This window comes from Odocoileus virginianus, chromosome 7 (genome assembly GCF_023699985.2).
Source record: "Odocoileus virginianus isolate 20LAN1187 ecotype Illinois chromosome 7, Ovbor_1.2, whole genome shotgun sequence".
NCBI classification, from domain to species: Eukaryota; Metazoa; Chordata; class Mammalia; order Artiodactyla; family Cervidae; genus Odocoileus; species Odocoileus virginianus.
This window is the reverse complement of record NC_069680.1, coordinates 83,831,106-83,850,077: the sequence shown is the minus strand read 5'-3', so window position 1 is coordinate 83,850,077 and position 18,972 is coordinate 83,831,106. Positions and strand designations below refer to the sequence as shown.

General features: G+C 44.3%; 1 protein-coding gene across 10 annotated transcripts in view; it reads right to left on the bottom strand.

The window, feature by feature from the left end:
• The window catches only part of SIPA1L2 (signal induced proliferation associated 1 like 2), a 236,048-nt gene that overhangs the window by 11,734 nt on the left and 205,342 nt on the right, over positions 1 to 18,972 (bottom strand). For 7 of the 10 annotated variants that reach the window (XM_070471084.1, XM_070471082.1, XM_070471089.1 and 4 more), the window contains 3 exons: positions 17,160 to 17,313; positions 14,714 to 14,978; positions 7,046 to 7,177 (listed from right to left, as the gene is read on the bottom strand). In XM_070471084.1, the coding sequence (XP_070327185.1) occupies positions 7,046 to 7,177; positions 14,714 to 14,978; positions 17,160 to 17,313 (551 nt within the window). The remainder of the gene's footprint in view (positions 1 to 7,045; positions 7,178 to 14,713; positions 14,979 to 17,159; positions 17,314 to 18,972) is intronic. The other 3 variants (XM_020885449.2, XM_070471090.1, XM_070471091.1) reach the window with 2 other exon arrangements.

Sequence of the window (18,972 nt, the reverse complement as noted above, 5' to 3'; positions counted from 1 at the left end):
TTCCCCTACCCAATAGGATGTGGTGGATATAATGCTCTGGGTCTCGAAACATCACATACCTGCTGCTTATGCTCTCCTGATTCCTTAAGTCACATGTGAAGAAGTACAATTACTTTGCTGGAGACGAGGCTCCAGCCAGATCCCAGTGTTCCAGGTACAGGCATATAAGAGGAGTCACCTTAAAGCTCCAGACCCAGTTGAGCTCCAGCTGAATACAGCTGCATGACTGACATCAACGGAAGACACAGGAAACAGAAGAACCACTCAGCTGAGCCTGGCCAACCCATGGAATCATGAGACATAACAAACTATAGTCTTCAGCCATAAATTTTAGGGTGGTTTGTTATACAGAAATAGATAACTGAAAATGCTAACAATGCTTTGAAATGAGGCTTATAAAAATATGAAATATATTTTAGAATACCTACTTTATAATATCTAATAATTTCTTCTTGATTTACATTTTCTAGATATAGAATTATATATGCAAATATTTCCTTACTTTCAAAATTTATTCTTTTTAATACTAGACTCCATTACAAAATTAAAGGACATGATCTCTGAGGATACCCTTGTTTAGTCTCTAGACTTAGGTGATACATTTTAAACATTAAAAAATTTTTTCCCATTAAGTGTTATTTTGTACAGTATTATATAACTATATTCAATATCCTGTAATATTATATAAGGGAAAGGAGTATGAAAAGAAAAAATAAATATTTATACACACGTTTGTATATATAATATATATATCTGAATCACTTTGTTGTACAGCTGAAAGTAACATAACAGTATAAATCAACTATACTTAAACCTTTAAAAGTATTATGGAATAAAGTTGATATTCTTTGTTAGGGTTTGAAGGTATCTCTCGATCTTAATTTTTATTAGAAATAGGTCTTAAGTCCATTATTCATATCCTTTCTGAGAAACTGATATGACAACTTTTAATGACTTCATCTATTATAACTTATTATAACTAATATAACTATATAACTAATAATAACTAATAACTATAACTTCTTTTATTAAGCCAGCTAACTTCTTGCTAATAACAATGAATATCTTTTCAATTTATGACTGAGCTTCGTCTAAGCTGTCTCACATCAACATTAATGACTAAGATTGTCTTACAATTTTTCTTTTCTATGTGCTATGAGAAATCCTATTATGCAATGAGGCTGCTAATACATTTCAAGAAAAATTTATGCAAGGGCATTATCGCTCTTTGAAACTTTGAAAATAATTAACTGTAAACATTAGTTTTGGGTGATATTTGGGATTTGGAAATATTCTTGCATAATTTTTTCAATGCCCTCCACACTCTGACTTCTACTTACTGTTTCTCATGCTCTTTCCCCCCACTTTCTTGCAGGAAATATCCAATTATCCGATTCATCAGATTTATTCCTACATAGGAATAAAGTGACATTCCTTAATCATGTTATCATCTCTCATGTATTCAATACTAATCTCCTTCCTCATTTCTAATTTTGTTCATTTATGTGTTCATTTTCTGAACCAATTTATACTGGCTTACCAATATTTAAAGAAAAAATGATCATTAATTAAACTTACAAACTGCACAGAAATTTCAATTGCAAGTTTTTTTAAGAAAATCATTTGATTTTTTTCTTTCCTTTTTTTTTTTGTTTTCTTTCACAACCTCTGTAGAATGTTTTTGAAGTACAGTTACTTAATTTTCACTTTGTTTTTCCATCTAAATATGTTTCTGAAGCAGTTTTTCTGTTTAAGGCCTACTCCCTGCTGTAGTCCAAAGACTTTACTAGGCAACCTCTTCTTCATCTTCACTTACTAGAAAAGAAAAAGATACTCTTATCATAGTCCTAATTCTTCTTAGCACAATTGTGGTCAGTTGCTTCAGTCATGTTCAACTCTCTGCAACCCTATGAACTGTAGCTTGCCAGGCTCCTCTGCCCATGGGGTTCTCCAGGCAAGAATACTGGCATGGGAAGCCATTCCCTTCTCCAGGGGATCTTCCTGACCCAGGGATTGAACCCATGTCTCCTGCATCTCCTGCATTGCGGGTAGATTCTTTACCTGCTAAGCTACCTGGGTAGCACAATTATCACTAGACTAATATTTAGAACTGTCTGAATTGTTAAAGTTTTTGGTTTATGTTTTGCTCCTATTTTCTGGCTTAATTCCCATTTCACGCCTGTGGAGGGAAGTGTGGGGAAATGCACCTTCTCTTACTGACCCCCTGGGGAAGCTGTGGACAGGATGCTTGGAGAATCTGCATTCCTCCAACACTGTGTATGATATTGTCTGTGTACCCGGAGAGTACCCTGTGTACCTGGAGAGTTCACACATGCTTAAGCAACCAAGATTGGGGCTGATTAACTTGGTACTGCTGCTGTATTCTTTTTTTTTTCATATTTGATAGAAACTTTTTCCTTGGTTACAAAACCCAAGCCCATATACAAAGTTAGGAACACTTTTAGAAGCCTCTTTTGAAAGACTATTTTAGTCCCTTTTAACTGAGTTTAAAAAAAATAAAGCAAGTTTTCAACACCAATTTGAAAACTGAGAAGTTCAGGAATATACTTAGTTTCCTTTTATCTACAAAATGGTGCAATTCCAATTCCAACCGATAAGGTCACAACAGATTGGATCAGGCCAATGTGTAGGTTCTTTTGCATTGTGCTGTGCTATGCTTAGTCACTTAGTCGTGTCTGATTCTTTGGGACCCCATGGACTGTAGCTTGCCAGGTTCTTCTGTCCATGGGGATTCTCTAGGAAAGAATACTGGAGTGGGTTGTCATGCCTTCTTCCAGGAGATCTTCCCAACCCAGGGACTGAATCCAGGTTTCCCTCATTACAGGCGGATTCTTTACCATCTGAACCTCCAGGGAAGCCCATGAACACTGGAGTAGGTAGCCTATCACTTCTCCAGGAGATCTTCCCAACCCAGGATCAAACCGGGGTCTCCTGCATTGCAGGTGGATTCTTTGCCAGCTGAACCACCAGGGAAGCCCACGTCTGCACTACTTGAAGATAATGTTCACTTATGTTAGTTCAAAGGAAATAGGAATTGGCACAGGATAGTAAAACCAAATTCTTAAACCCATGTGTCTAGTGTCAATTTTAGCTCTTAGATGAAGGGCAACACATCATGTGTTGAGGCATGGGACATAAATGAGGCAGGACAGCAGGGAAGAGTCATGCCTGCTGGGGATAAACGACGCTATGGCATTATACAAGGCTCATGGTATCTCAACCCAACGGATACAGTCCACTTTTTAAAGCCTGTCTTCAAACGTGCTGACTAATCATGTGTGGGCCCAGACTTTTTCCAGAGGGGTCTGAGCTCAGTAAGGCATCTTGAACTGCCTTGATTACTTTGAAATGATTAAATAGGCACATGGGGGCTTTCTGGACTATCTTTTCTTCATGATGTTGAGTCTAGCTCAGGAACAGCTTTGAGAATTGGTATAGAAAGATAAAGTCACAAGCAGGGCAACTGCTCATCCCGGTAAAGACCTCTCTTTTTAAAGTGCTGAGGGATGCCTATGCTTACATCAGCACTATTCATGACAACTGAGATGGAAACAATATAAATATCCATCAACAGATGAATGGATAAAACATACGGTATATACATACAATGGAATATTACTCAGTCATAAAAGAGAATGAAATAACGCCATGTGCAGCAACGCAGATGGACCTAGAGATTATCATACTAAGTAAAGTAAGTCGGAAAGAGGAAGACAAATATATGATATCACTTATATATGGAATCTAAAATATGACAAAATGAACTTATCTATGAAACAGAAACAGACTCACAGACATAGAGAACAGACTAGGAATTGCCAAAGTTGGGGGAAGGTTAGGGGAGGGATGGACTGGGAGGCTGGGGTTAGCAGATGCAAACTATATTATAGATAGGATGGATAAAACACAGGTCCTGCTGCATAGAGCAGAGAACTATAAACCACAATGGACAAAAAGAACATGAGAAAGCATGTATGTATATGCATATAACTGAATCACTTTGCTATATAGCAGAAATTAATATAACATTCTAAATCAACTATACTTCAATAAAACTAATTAATAAAAAATAAGTGGTTAAGGGAATGGATCACATCTGGTCACTACCATGTCCACTTACATCACAGTGGAGCTGATACTGATACAAAAGAATCTGAATAGGCAAAGGTCAGAGTTACAAATTTTTGAATCTTCCTGAGCTGACCGTCGTCTCAAGATGGCATATTACCCTATGGATTGGCACCAAAAAGTGACTGGAACTTTTAAACATGACCTCAACTCCTTCCATATTTTCCATAGAATGTTGTTTGGAAAGTCCAGAAAGGGCAGGGAACCAAAGTCCGCTCCCTGAGCAAACAGCATCCCACATTTTATCTGCCCCACTTAGGCACCCCTGCCCTGAGTCACTGGGAGCTGGGATGTCCCTGCTTTCTTCTCCCTTCCTGACAGTGCCAATGCCCAGCTGGCCTCGAACATCAGCTCAGAAACACCCTGAGGAAAGGGATGTGCGGGTAGGGCTGAGAGGAGCTTGCCAGGTCTCTGGAAAGGTTTGCATTTCATAGCAGAGCAGGCTAAAGCCCAGCACAAGTATGTACCACAGAGGACTGGTGACCAACCTTCAGTGTTGCAATAAAGCACGTAGCATAGTGACTTGTCCAAGGGCCCGCAGCCCAGCAGTAGGGCTGTGATTATAATTACAGTCCATGGATGGATAATCCAGCCACTGCCGTCTGTGCCACTGTGCTATCTGGACCTCCCACCCACAGCCCAGCTCCCTAGAAAGTCTCACTTCATAGCAGCAATTTTATTCTGCAGAGGTAGAAGGGAACCCAGCAAAGACACAAACGAGGGTGGAGACAGACATGAAGTGACATATATACATACAGACATGGTGGTGGTGGTTTAGTCGCTAAATTGCGTCCATGTGTCCAACTCTTGCGACCCCACGGACTGTAGCCCACCAGGCTCCTCTGTCCATGGGATTCTCCAGGCAGGAATACTGGAGTGGGTTGCCATGCCCTTCTCCAGGGGATCTTTCTGACTCAGAAATGGAATGAAATGGAATCTGCCTCTCCTGCACTGGCAGGTGTATTCTTTACCGCTGAGCCACGAGGGATTTCCATGTATTCCCACACACATACTGTTGTAAATCAGAATAAAGAATATAAAATGCAAAAGGATCTCAGAGGTTAAAATCTATGTCGTGAGCTGCAACAGCTCAAAAGTGCAGGGAGCCTGTGCATCTTATACCTACTGGCTCCTCTGTACTAGCTCTCCTCATCTTGTTACCTTGCTGTGCGCTTGATAAATAAAGATAAGATTAATTTAAGAAACAGTTTTCCCTTAAGAAACTCATCACTCAATAAGAAGTGACAGAGATGTGAATAATGCAGAACAGAGTGGTATGTACTATGCAAATATTTATGCGGTGGGGGAACAGGGAAGACAGAATAGAAGTTCTTAGATTCTCATAGGGCAGTGAGACAAGTGCACACAGAATAAGCTAGAGAAAATGCAGCTCTCTCCTGTCTAGGCTGCTCTGGAGAGAGGTGAGACCTGTCATGCCTTTTGGGGCTCTGTCACACCAGGCTAGTCTTGGGAGCCTGAGAAATAACTAGAGCTTTCATAGTCCTCTCTAACCAACTTCTGGTTGAGAGAAACATTTCTCTGCGTTACCAAGCAGACAGGAGCATTCTCAAGTTTTCACACGGAACAACTACTTTGTAAATCCAAATGCAAACTTCACCAAGTACTTGGCAGGTCCAAAACAGCCGTCCTCTCTCCATCAAGGGAGCAGGTGTTTTGCAGGAATTTCTTCCTAACAGTTTCCTCCTCGCATCTATCAGAGCTAAACGTCCCAGAGCCCGGATTAACTCACTTTCTTTCTAGACACCCCCCTAAAAGGTGCTTAGGACCAGAGGCACTGATCCCAGCTGATGAGTGAAACTGACAAGCAGGGCAGCTTGTTAAGAGAGGCAGTCAGGGCAGCAGACTCCACCCGAAGCAGCCTGACTGCAAAGTGCACCTGTCCCTCCTGGGAAAAGAATGTGGATTCCTTTCCTGAAGCTTGCACATCACAGGTGATGAGGACTGACTACCAGAGCAGGCAGCGAAAGGGTGGGGGGTGAGAAGAGACGATCAGGTGGCCCTGCCCCCACTTTGGGGTTGGGGGTGGTGGCAGCGAACACTGTTGCTATAACTCAGACACACAGGAGATCCCCAGACAGGGCCCCAGAATGGCCTGCCCTCTGTGGATCCTGCTTGTTACCCAGGAGCCAAGGCCGTAGTCATGGAAAGCATCTGGCAGCAAATGGAAGAAAGTCAGGACCCCTGTCACTGGGGGCCCCTGGGTCTACACGTAAGGTCCTGAGGATGCCTGGGAGACAGGCATGGCCCCTGTCGGTGGCCCCTTTAGGAAAAAAACGTGCTTGCTATGGAGCAGCTTCCCCTCTGAAATTCACAGAAATATTCACCAGAGATGGTGGAAGGCAGTGAGGCAGTCAGAGGGCCCCAGACATCAGCCAGCCTAGCACTGTTCCCGACCACAGGGTTAGAGGGGGAAGCCAGGGCCAGAGAGGGAGAGACTCGCTGGGTCAAGGAGGCCCCACCAGAGTCCGCATGGACTCCGAGCCACTGGACTCCCAGGCCTGCGCCTGTCCTGCCAAACTGGGCAGCCTGGACCTCTGCGGGGCCTTCCCATCCTGTCTCACCTCATCACGCTGGGTGGAAAGACACCGTCTGTGTCCTAGGTCATCACCTTGACCTTCCACGTAAGAAAACAGAGGTGGAAAAGGAAAAGTGGCTCATGCCAGACCACAGCTGGTACCTGACCTGGCAGCAGGTTTGGGGACCCTTTGCCTAGGGCTCACCCCACCACATGCCTGGGTCTCCCTAAGGAAATGCCCCAAGTCTCAGCCCAAGCCACTCCCTGGTTTCCCTCCTGGAAGATGTACAGAGCATCCAAAGGCTCACCCAGATGACCCCTGCGTTGCCATCCCCAGCCCCAGAGGCTGAATGTCTTTACCTTCAAATGCTCGGGCAGCATCCACGAGGTGGGTCCAATCTAACCCTGTGGCCGTGTCTGGCAGGGGCATCAGGCCAGGATCTGCGCACTTGGACTTATCCGATAAGGACCCATCAGAGAACCAGAACTCATCTAGACAGAAAAAAACCCAGAGCGTCAGTCAGATAGCAGTGTGGGTCCTGGCTGGGCCTTCAGAAGGGCCCAGGGGGGTTCTGGTCCCAGGAGAGAAACAGACATCCCACTGCTGTCTGTGCAAGATCAGGGCTGAGGCTCCCACGAACCAGAAAAGCAGAGGTGAGCTCCTCCTGGGCGGGCTCCTCTGGAGGATACTACCTGGGTCTGACCACCCTGAGGATCACTTCCTGTTCTCTGGATGACATCCCCGTGGGAAGAGTGTTGCAAGCCTCTGCTGTAAAAACAGTCTGGTACAATCTCTCTTGTACATTTTGCTATGTATAAAAATGGTGATTGAATTTCATTTCTGACTTAATGAGATGGTCTGATCAGTGGCTAAACCAGAACCCACTCCCCATCCAGCACTGAGTATTTGCTATTCTGTACAAAGACACCTTGTACACTTCTTCTCCTAAACTCTCATCACAGGACGTGAAGTGCTTATGTCACTAGTCATACTGGCTGTTAAGAAGTCATTATGCATCTGCAGACACATTTCCCAAAGGCTAGAGCTTCTCTAACACGCCTTTTCTGGACCTGCCCAGAACCATGGCACACAGCTGCTCATGGACACATCTGACTAATTAGACCAATCAAAATAATGACCACCTGGCTGTCTGAGCCTGCAATTAAGTTATGGAGGGGCTGTAATTAACCAAGTGCACCTGTAATTTCCGCTCCCATATCCTACGGGGTGGCTGTGAAATGCTGGCATCTGGACCAGGATGGAGGGAGCCTGGGATTTGCCCTTGAAAGACACTAACACTCCCTGTCCAGCACCTTCCACATGAGCTCTGAGCCTACCTCAAGCAGCTGCAGTTTAAAGCGAAGCCACTCTGCTGTTAATACCACCCCACTCAGAGGTGAAACCATCACCCCCTCCACTTATTGCTTTTAAAGATCTTTTGGATGTGGGCCATGTTTTAGAAGTCTTAATTGAGTTTGTTACAATATTGCTTCTGTTGTATGTTCTGGTTTTTTGGCTGTAAGGCATGTGGGATCTTCACTCCCCAACCAGGAATGGAACCCACGCCCTCTGGATTGAGAGGTGAAGACTCAACCACTGGACTGCTAGGGAAGCCCTGCCCCCTCCATTTTGAAGGGATCCCAGTGACAGGGACTTTATCAAGGTCACTCCTGCCCCCCTCCCCCTCCACTTGCTTGCGCTTTAAACTACCAACCCTTCCAGCATGTTCCCTGCATGAGGTTCTCTGTCCTTGTCTGCTCCTCTCCTGACGGCCCCTCTGAACCCAGGGAGGCACCAGAGGGCAGAGGCTGGACTGACTCCACCCAGGTCCCATCCTTACCCAGAGTTTAAGGTTCAACCCCCCAGGGAGCAAGATCAGGAAGCCTGGGGACCTTCAGTCATTTGCCAATCACTTCCTTTATCTCAAAGACAGCAGCTAAAATAGGTTTTCTGCACCAAGTGTAGAAAAATTATTTGACTTGGTGGCAATTACTCTTGCCACTGATTTCCCTGCAGCTGAGTTTATCAGGGATACACACACACATACACACACACACACACACACATATATATTTGCATGCATGTGGTGACTCTGGGAAGGGCGCCCCAGGGCTGGCTGGAACCCAGCGTGCATGAGGCACCCCCTCAGCCCCTGCCTCTCCTCCCCTCACTGGAGAGGAAAACATCAGGGCGTGAAAAATTATTCAGGTGAATGAACATTCCTACAGAAAGTATACTCTCTTGGTCACGTTCGTTTTGCTAAGAAATGTCAACTTGAGGATTCTCTTTGCCTTTGTAAAGAAATAGTCCTTCACCTGAGCTTTTCGCATCTTAGAGCCTAAAATCAAACCCAATACACATTCTGTGTGCTGTGTGCTTTCTCCTCGGCGCCACCAGACGATGCTGACTGGCGATAACACAGGGGTCCCCAACCTCCAGGATCGAATGCCTGGTGACTTGAGGTGGAGCTGATGTAACAATAATAGAAATACAGTGCTCAGTAAATGTAATGTGCTTGAATCATCCTGAAACCATCCACCCATACCCCCGCCACTGGTCTGTGGAAAAACTGTCTTCCCTGAAACCAGCCCCTGGTGCCCAAAAGGCTGGGGCCTGCTGTTCTAACAGGAGCCAGGCAGAAAGGAAAAAGCAGCAGAGACAGGAAAAGGGGCCAGTGCAGGGAGACAGCAGTGCTGGGCTAGAGTCCTTCGTACCCTCGTCCTGTCCTTACCGCTCCACGGGCTCAAAGAGCATCTCTCCCAAGAGCCCGGCGGGGTACTGACAGAGGAAACCTGATCGTCCTGGGCTAAAGATTAGGCTCTGATTTTACGTGGCACAAATCTGAAGTGTGGTGGTCAGAAGCTTCTGCCCAGAGTGAGTGAGGTGTGTGTGGGTGAGTGCGCCCTGCGATCCCACAGCAGGGCTCATCACAACCACAGGCAAAGCCAGGACATCCTTTGAACATTCTCCAACTCTGGTGGAGAACCAGGAAAGAAGGGATGTGTGCATGCTAAGGTGCTTCAGTAGTGTCCAACTCTTTGTGATCCTACGGACTGTAGCATGCCAGGCTCCTCAGTCCATGGGATACTCCAGGCAAGGATACTGGAGTGGGTTGCCATGCCCACTCCAGGGGATCTTCTTACCCAGAGATCGAACCCGCATCTCTATGCCTCCTGCATTGGCAGGCGGATTCTTTACCACTGAGCCAGGGAAGCCTGGAAAGCACCATACACACAGCTATATTTAAAATAATCAACAAGGACCTATTGTAAAAAATAAATAAAAATAAATATAAAACAATTTTAAAAAATACCTGGTTTTTTATAATGTTTGGAAAATCATGTAATTGGGTAAGGCTTCAAACCACCAAAAGCTCTTTATAATGTTTGTAACTGACATTAGGTTCACCCTGGTGATGTTTTGCTCTGCGCCCGCTGTATTCCAGGTCCCGGCAGGTACCATATCACCAGCACCCAGGGATGGAATAACCTGTAAGATGTGGGTTCCGCCTCTGAGGAGCCGTCAAGGAGCAGATGAGTCCTGCAGCTGCTGCCCTGCAGTCTGGGAAGTACTTGCAGGAGCTAGCCCCTGCGCCTGGAGCAACCAGAGTAGGTGTAAGCAGCTTGTTCCCTGAGCTTTCCAGATGGGGAGGACAAAGAATGACTTGGGTGCCAAAGCCTGTTGCTTCTGGGCCAGTTCTCTCAAGCCAGCGCTACTCTGGAGTCCACCCCACTCTTCTGGCCAGCCCAGGAAAGTCAGGATTTCCGAAAGACTGCTGCAGTTCAGACAGCGCTGCCTGGGCCTCTTGCTCTCTTGGCCTGGACACTGATCGTGTGGCTTCCTGTTTGTTTATTCCAACCCTGAAATCTTGGGGACCATCTATTAAATCTGACTTTACTGCTGTTGTTATAAATGCTGAGGAGCCTTCCTGACAGCATTTCCTGGTGGTCAAATAGCTGTGGTTTCACAATTACTCTTCAGAAACCGAAGGCTGTTCATTACAGGGGAGGCTGAGAACATTTGAAATAGAGAAAGAAATGCCACATGGAGTCAGAGAACACACTGCCTCTAACGTCTGTGGATACTGTCTGCGGGGCAAGCGAAAGGCACGCACGCTGAGTCTCCTGATGGGGTCTATGGCATCTTGAGTGGCTACTAAATTAGAAGGAAATTACTGATTTCTTTTACTTCTATTAAATCTTTCCCATGCCTTTTAAACTTCAAGGATCATCCTTTGTGAGGGGCGTAGGTGTCACAACTATAGGATCTTGGAACACACAGAACCTAATACTCTTCTTATTTTCCAAATTTAAGAATTCTTATTTGTCTTCCTACCTATGAAGATTCCTACCATTCCCTGGAGGGTTTTAGAAATCACATAAAAAATCATGAGTTCTCTTTAAACATGCTCTGAACCTGCCAACGCTTGGGACTACACTGAGTGAAGCCAGGTAAGCACGTGATCTAGGAGGGGAAAGATGCTATGAGCACCTTTTGGTAGCTTTGGTCTTGGGACCTGTGAACTCTGTGTCAAAGTTTCCCACTTTGTTTTCCTATCTGGGCCACTAAAGGAATTTTACTCTGAAACCAGTGATGGAAACAAAGGCCCTAAATATAATGCAGAAACATCTCAGATGTCTTTCAATTGTTTGAGCAAGTCATTTTTTTGTATCTGCAAGTTGAAGACAGAACGATATAGCACATTCAGGGTCCTCCCCACCTAGGAAATATATATGAATTGTAACATGAATCACACCTAAAATGTGCCTATTAAGTGTCATCTGTCTCCCAAGGCTGGATTAAGATCCTGGTCTCAAGAGAAGAAAGATTCTGAGACAGGCCCAATTTTGAGACATGCAGAAGCTAAAGCTATCAGGAGAAGCCTGTGACTGGGAATTACATGGAGAAAAGGGGTAGCAATGAGGTCTCACGAGATTCACTGTGAAAAGACGGGCTTGCCAACCCTCCCTCGAACTGTCCTTGGTCCAAATTAGGAACAGATCCAAACGAGTCTCTATGAGCAGAAGGTCAGATGCTTGCAGAAATAATGATGGTGAAACTTCAGAACACATGTGCCTTCTGCGTATTCTAACTCCACCTCTGTTGCCATTTAAATATCTGGTGCTACCTGCTCTGGCAGCACTAATCTAACTTCTAGTCCAAGACATGAAGCTAAGTCTCTGAAACTAAGAGAAACACCTAGGCAACCCCAAGTAGTCCTCGTTTCTCGCTCCAGACGTCTGCTGGGCACAAGATTTCATGTGTCCATTCTATTTTGTTCCAGGGTCAGCCTGTTGGAACTACTCTCAGAGTGAGATCTGCTTACCGGGGCTTGGCTGAGTGATCAGAAATCACAGAAAGCAAAGGATGATGGATATCTGCCTTGAGTAGGCACAACAGAGATAACCACACAGGTCATCCCACACTGGGGTATCCAGGGGGAGTCAGGGGTCCCAGGGGTGAGCATCTTCCCAAAGACGACCAGGTCCTTAGAGCTGAACCTCTTGGTGGGAAGGGAGGAAAGAATCACAAGCTTTTGGGGGAAGACATACTAATTCAAATTACTCCCAGCTACCTTACTGACATATTGTCATTCTATTCATCAAACTGACAAAATTTTTTTCTGAGTAGGTTGTTAAGTTTAGAAATTGGAGGAATCACATGCCCTGATGGTTCAATGATAAAGAAGCTGCCTGCCAATGCAGGAGACATGGGTTAGATCTCTGGATCTGAAAGATCCCCTGGAGAAGGAAATGGCTACCCACTCCAGTGTTCCTGCCTGGGAAATCCCATGGACAGAGGAGCCTGGTGGGCTTTAGTCCATGAGGTCACAAGGAGTTGGACACAACTTAGCAACTAAGAAACAACAACAACATGGCCAGATAAGATTTCACTTGAGAAGAGCAAACAGCAGGGCCATTCTTACTGCCTTTCCTAGAGGAGCAGACAATGGATTCAAGTCAGGCAGTTTTAAACTTAGGTAGCAAACAGTGTCTCCTGCCTGCTTCCAACTGTGCCTTTGAGCACAGTAAAATAAAAATACAGTTCTTTAGTAGGTAAGTGGAGAACTAAATTGGCATATCTAGATAATAGAACAGTAGTCAGCACTAAAAGGAAGTGAGCTATCAGGCCATGGAAAGCCATGGAGGGACACTGGATGCATTTTACTAAGTGAAATACTAAAGAAGCCAATCTGGAAAGTCTATCTCCTGCACGATCCCAACTATACGACAATCTGGAAAGGATACAACCATGGAGACGCAAAATGACCAGTGATTACCAGGAGTTAGGAGACAGGGATGAACAGGGTGAGCACAAAGGAATTTTAGGGAGATGAAAATATTCTGTGTAATACTATAATGGTAGATATGTTGTCATGCATTTGTTCAAACTCATAGAATGAATGACAAGAGTGAACCTTAACGAAAACTATGCACTTTGGGTAACGAAGATGTGTCATGTTCTGTAACGAACACCCACGGTGAGGGGTATTTATAATGGGGAGACTGGGCCTGTGGGGATAAGGGGTGTGTACGTGGGAATCTATGTGGCTTCTGCTCACTTTTGCTGTGACACTAAGATGGCTCTAAGTAACTAATGTTATTAAGAAAAAAAGTTAAACAAAAAAGAGAATATACAGTTTACCCTTGAGCAATGTGGTGGTTAGGTGTGTGGACTTCCCATGCAATGGAAAATCTGTGTATAACTGTATAGTTGGCCCCCATATCTGAGGTGCCACATCCCCTGATTCAACCAACCATGGAGCATACATGACTGTGATATTTACACTGGAAAAAACTTGTGTGTAAGTGGACCCCTGCAGTTCAAATCTGTGATGTTTAACGATCAATTGTGTGTTCTCCATGTGAAAGCAAATGAATGTAAGAACTGTATTAACATTTATCCCATAGATTTCACCATCACACCTCAAGCATTTTAAGTGAATGATATAACATTTGCAAGAAAATAGTTTTACTGGTTTCAGGAAAGCTTTTAAGAGGCCATTAAAGTCATCTATTTACAAAAAAGGACAAACATTTGCAGAAATATTAGGGTATTAGAATATGTCTGTCTGACCTTCATATCTTTATCAAGAATGAGTATAAAGGTTTCTCCAGTTTGGGCAAAAGGACTTTTCATAACAAGCAGGATATTATATTACTTAAAGAAATAGATTAAGAATTTTATGAGACCAGGTTCATTCCCAGTTATGTTAAACATTAGAAAGATTATTAGAGCTTTTATGTCATTTAGCCTGGGACTTACATGTGTATTATGAGATTCAAATTGGTTTTAAAGGATTCTAAAGATAATGCTTTCTATGAGGAAATTCAAACAACAACAAAAAAACCCCTGATGATGAATATATTTGATTAGATCCTCATTCTTTCTGCACAACAGAAATTAACTATGAACAAAGAAAATAAAGCTAACTAATGTTAAAAAAAAAATCACCCTTCAACACTGACACGTTAATAAAGAACTACCACTACATAAAAAGGAAAGATTTTAGGATCTGAAGGAAAATCATTTAGAAAGTATCTAGCCAACCCATGGCTAATATATTAAGAGTGAACTGGACACAGAGAATCTAAGTGATGGGACTTGGACCCACATATCCTGATGCCCAGGAGCCACCTTCACCACCACCATCAACAGGTCTTAAAGATTAGGAAGCAGCAGACATAGAAGGTAAGGAAATCAACCTTCCTCCCTGCATGCTGACCACCAGGAAATCTGCCCTGTGCCACCATTTTCTCTTTATAAAATCAAGTTTTAGACATTTTTTCTTTATAGACATAATAGCCCAGTTATAGTAGAGAGGTTAGTTTTTTCCTAAATAAAAATGTTTAATGTGGGATTTTCAATTTTCTGCAAAATTGGCAGTAGTGCTTAACTTTTGAAAAATGTCCACTTTGGGGCTTTATCACCTTTAAAAATTACTAAAAAAAACCCACAAACACCCAACCAAATGGCATCTATAGATTAAAGAATAAGCAAGTCCTCAGCCTCTGTAAGAGACCCACCCCAGAGAGCCCGCAAGGCCGGCGCGGTCCACCCTGGGCACTCACTGCGCAGGCTCCCCATACTGGGCGCAGGCTGGGTCCGGGGCGGCAGGGTGCTACGGTAGGGCGGGGTGGTGCTGAACAGGATGTCGTTGGGCAGCGCCTGGTCAAGGATGGAGCTGCGGGAGCTGCCGAAGGAAGAGTCCCTGCGGTGGCTGCAGATGCTCTCGTCCGAGAGGGTGCGGTACAGTGCGCGCCGTGGAGACAGGCTCCCACAGAACGAGAACTAGGGGTTCACACGGGGGAGAGAGGAGGACAGACGTCAGAAAGCTGGAAGCGTGGAGCTCCTCTAACTCGGGCGGGTCCCGAGCCTGCCCTGCGGGCGTCTCTGAGCTGTCCCCAGGAAGGCGCAGGGCTGCGGCTCAGCGATGTTGCACTAGACACTCGGGTCACAGAGGCAAACACACAAAGGCTTCCTGCAGTTATTGGATTTGGATGTTTTCCTCCTCTGACGTTCTGTGAAATATTACCAGGAATTAGGCATGCACAGCTTTATTAATTCTGAAATGTTAAATGGCAGCTCCATAACCATATAGCCACGGCAGCTTCTGGGAATACAGAAAGTTGCCATTCCAGGCAATAGTTACTTGAAACTACACTGACTGCTGGTTTGATTTTAATTAGAAATGACTGCATTTTAATATTAGGTGATTGCTGTACCAATCACCTACATGTGAAGTTCAATCTAATCTAGATAATAATAATAATATCAAGTGTTTGAGCAGAGCAGCTTTCTAAGTCAAACAAATAGGTTCAAGAAAGACAGTATCAGTCCAGGAAAATCTTATTGTCTACACACTTTAAAGTAACACTCATAAAGTTTATTATGGTTATTGGAAATTGAGTTACAGTAATCAATTATAATTGGATTTAAAGAAACCATTAAAAGTATTGTTAAATCATAGACAGGGTAAGGAAAATTCACACTAGAGAAGCAAGCAGTCAAAAACTCAAGAAAAATTTAATCAAATCTGAGTTTCCAACTCCTATATTCTGAACCACATTCCTTATTCCTTTTACATCAATAATAGTAAAAGCCAGAATGTTTGCATCAAGCAAATATAGAAATGGCTATTTACGTTTGCCAATGCAGCCACAAGGCTAAAAATATTTCTATTGTATGTGTTCCTTCCATTCTGTTGACGCTGTCCAACTGATGAATGGGAACCAGTGTGTGTATGAACTACAAAGTTTACACCATGAAAAGAAGGTGGTTTGTCTTAGAAGAAAAAAAATGTCAAGGAGAAGTTCGTTCCTATTAAAAGAAAAGCCATTTGCATTTTTGGTACAACAGCCTGCACCCAAGCTTATACAGTACCATATACATGATTGGATACAAGTTAAAAAAAAAAAGAAAAAAAGACTCATTCTGTTGAATTCTGCTGGGATTCCCTCTTCACACACAACCAGCAGGCTCTTCAGAACTTGATTACAGACCCATTAGATTAAAGCAGCTTTGAGGTAGCATCTCATTAGACTGTTACTCTCAGAACACAATTAGGTTAATTGCAGCATTGTTTTATTATAGGGAAGATAGGGGAGCACAAAGACTTGCTGTTTATCCTGATCACAGTCATGACAGCAATGCCCGCCTTTTTTCTTTTCATCTGGACAAGAATGCGCTGAATTAGCAGGGAGAAGGCTGCATTCCATTGCTGACTGCCACCAAATATTTATGGGCACGTCACACGTCACCATTCGGGGCCTCAGTTACTTGCCAAAAAAGGTTGGGCTAGATTACCTGTGAGTTCTTTTTCATACTTTCTACTCATTATCAAAGTGGCTTGAGAGACTGTAACAATAATAAAGCTACAATGAATAAGGCCAGTAAGTAATCTGACGGTAGCAACAGGCAGCAGAGTACCTAACTCCTGCCTGTTTGTGGGACAGGATGACGACACAGTAGGATGGCTTAGAGAACCTATCCTTGCTACAGTTCTGGAGCAAAAAAGTCAGGCAGTGGGAGTTTCAACAGCTCCCGTTTCTGACTGCCTGTCATGGATGGGTCCCGTGCAAGGCTAGTTCTTATGTCTGCTATAAGCCTATACATTCTGCAGTACATGTATCAGTGCCTCCTTTTTGCAGAGGATGACACTCGACCAAGAAGTTAAGTCACATGTACAAAATCACATGGCTAAAAAATAAAAAGGCAAATCACACAACCAATGTACAAAACCACACGGTGAAAAAGAAAAACAAAATGAAGAAAACACGCCACATGGCCGACCCTCCTTGCAGCTAAGAGGTGAGGCCAGGCCTGCCCGCTCAGAGCTCCCTCTGTCCGTCCAGAAGTCTCCATTCCTGACCTCTCTCGGCCTTACTCCGCTTCCTGGTGGAATAACAGTGTGAAAACGGCCCTGGGGGTCCTGGTGTTTCTGGTAACTTCAAACCTACACAAGTCACTGACCTTCCTCCTCCCCTCCTCCACCGAGGGGCTGTCAGGAAGCATCAGTTTCAGGAAGTCTTCTTTCGAGAGCACGTGCTGAGTTTCTGAGACAGCGTCTCCCACCACTGCTTGCTGCTGAGCGGCCGAGGACAGCAGGTCCATCTCACTGTACAGCCTGGGAGGAAACGAAGCGTGTGTAAAGTGCCTCTCCCCTTAAGAACTAAAACCCAGTCTCCAGCTTCAATCACCACGTTCACACACACACACACACCCGGCTCTTAATTATTGAGCGGGTTCACTTTCGCCACATCTCCTCTGGATCCCCATGCCATCTCATATTTGTGAAATGAGCTTGACGGCGGAGTTAGGGTTCTGAATAATTCAGAGGCAAATCAGATCCCCAAAGCCCTGAATGAGAAAACAGAAAGTCAACTTCTCAAACAAGGCTGTGTTTTCCCGTTCCTAATCTGTATCAGAAAACACAGCTTCAATAATTCATCAGAGATTATCCTGTGTTCTCTGAAGGAAGCCTGGTGCTTCTCAGGAAACTGAGAGAGCCTTTCTCTTGTGGCTGGACAACCACACCCCACCGTCCTTGCAGCAACACAGAAAGCAGGACCCCGGGGGGCTTGACGTTGAAGAGCAATCGATCTGGGCACATGCCAAGCAGTTTTATTATCAGCAATTTCACAGAGCCGTTTGAATAAATAAAGAAGCTGTCTCCCTTATCAGTGTATAGAAATGTATTTATGGACAACAAAAGACTAGCTGAATTACTGTTTTCACTCCTTTTCCAGGGAAAAAACTAGGGAGTTATTTTTTAAAAGGTTTGGTCTGGAACATTCCCAAAGACATGGTGAGTACAGAACCAGGGGCTGGACCGTCAGCAGAGATGGATGGGACCCGTGACCCAGAAATGTGATGCTGGTCCAGGGGGGCAGGCCACAGAGGATGACCTGTGTCTCTATCCTGTGTCACAAAGGTCACCCTATTTCTAAAGCAAGGCTATTGTGCCACAGGGGAATGGCCTGCTGAGAAGTTATCAGGATATGAAACACACAGACCTGCTCAAAATTAAGAACTATTTATCTGAAACTGCTATAGCTCTTGCTTTGTTCTCGAGCTAGGTGTGGTGTCCCCAACTTTTTGGCTCTGGAAGCACCAGCAATGCTGATGACAGGAATATAGTGACTGGGGCAGGAACTATAAAAATCTGTAAATATGACTGAAGATCTGGTTGGCTTGCAGGATGGCAGAGCATGAAGACGGAGCTAAAAAAGAAGCCAAGACCCAGAGGGATAGGGTTTCTGCACAAAAGCCATGTGGGAAAACTGACCCTGGGGTTTTTGTGAAGAGGGCCTCAGATATGCACAGCTGTGGGCCCTGAGATCTGGGGTGGAGGCATGCAAGAGTCCAGGTCCTACTTACTCTGGGAAAGACATAGGGGAGAAAAACTCAAACCCAGGTCTTACCAATAACTGCTGAATGAAAACATAAACACCTAGAGTTGCTGATAAAATGTACTATCCCAGTTTCCCTATGTTATTGAATAAAAATTGCTAGCATTTTCTGCTAACTTAAGTGACTTTATTAAAATTACCAAACGATATGTCAGTAAGTGGGCTTCCCAGGTGGTACAGTGAAATAATACATCTGTGAACTGCCTATGAAATACTGCAGTTAGCAGCTGCTACACTTTCTCTCCTCCTTGAGATGGGATATTCTTGAAAACGGGATCTTCGATGTAATTAGCTTTGTATCTCTAATGCCTAGTGTAATTCTCCACATGGGTAAACCCAGCATGGTGGTGACCGCTACCAAGTGTCCAGAGTAT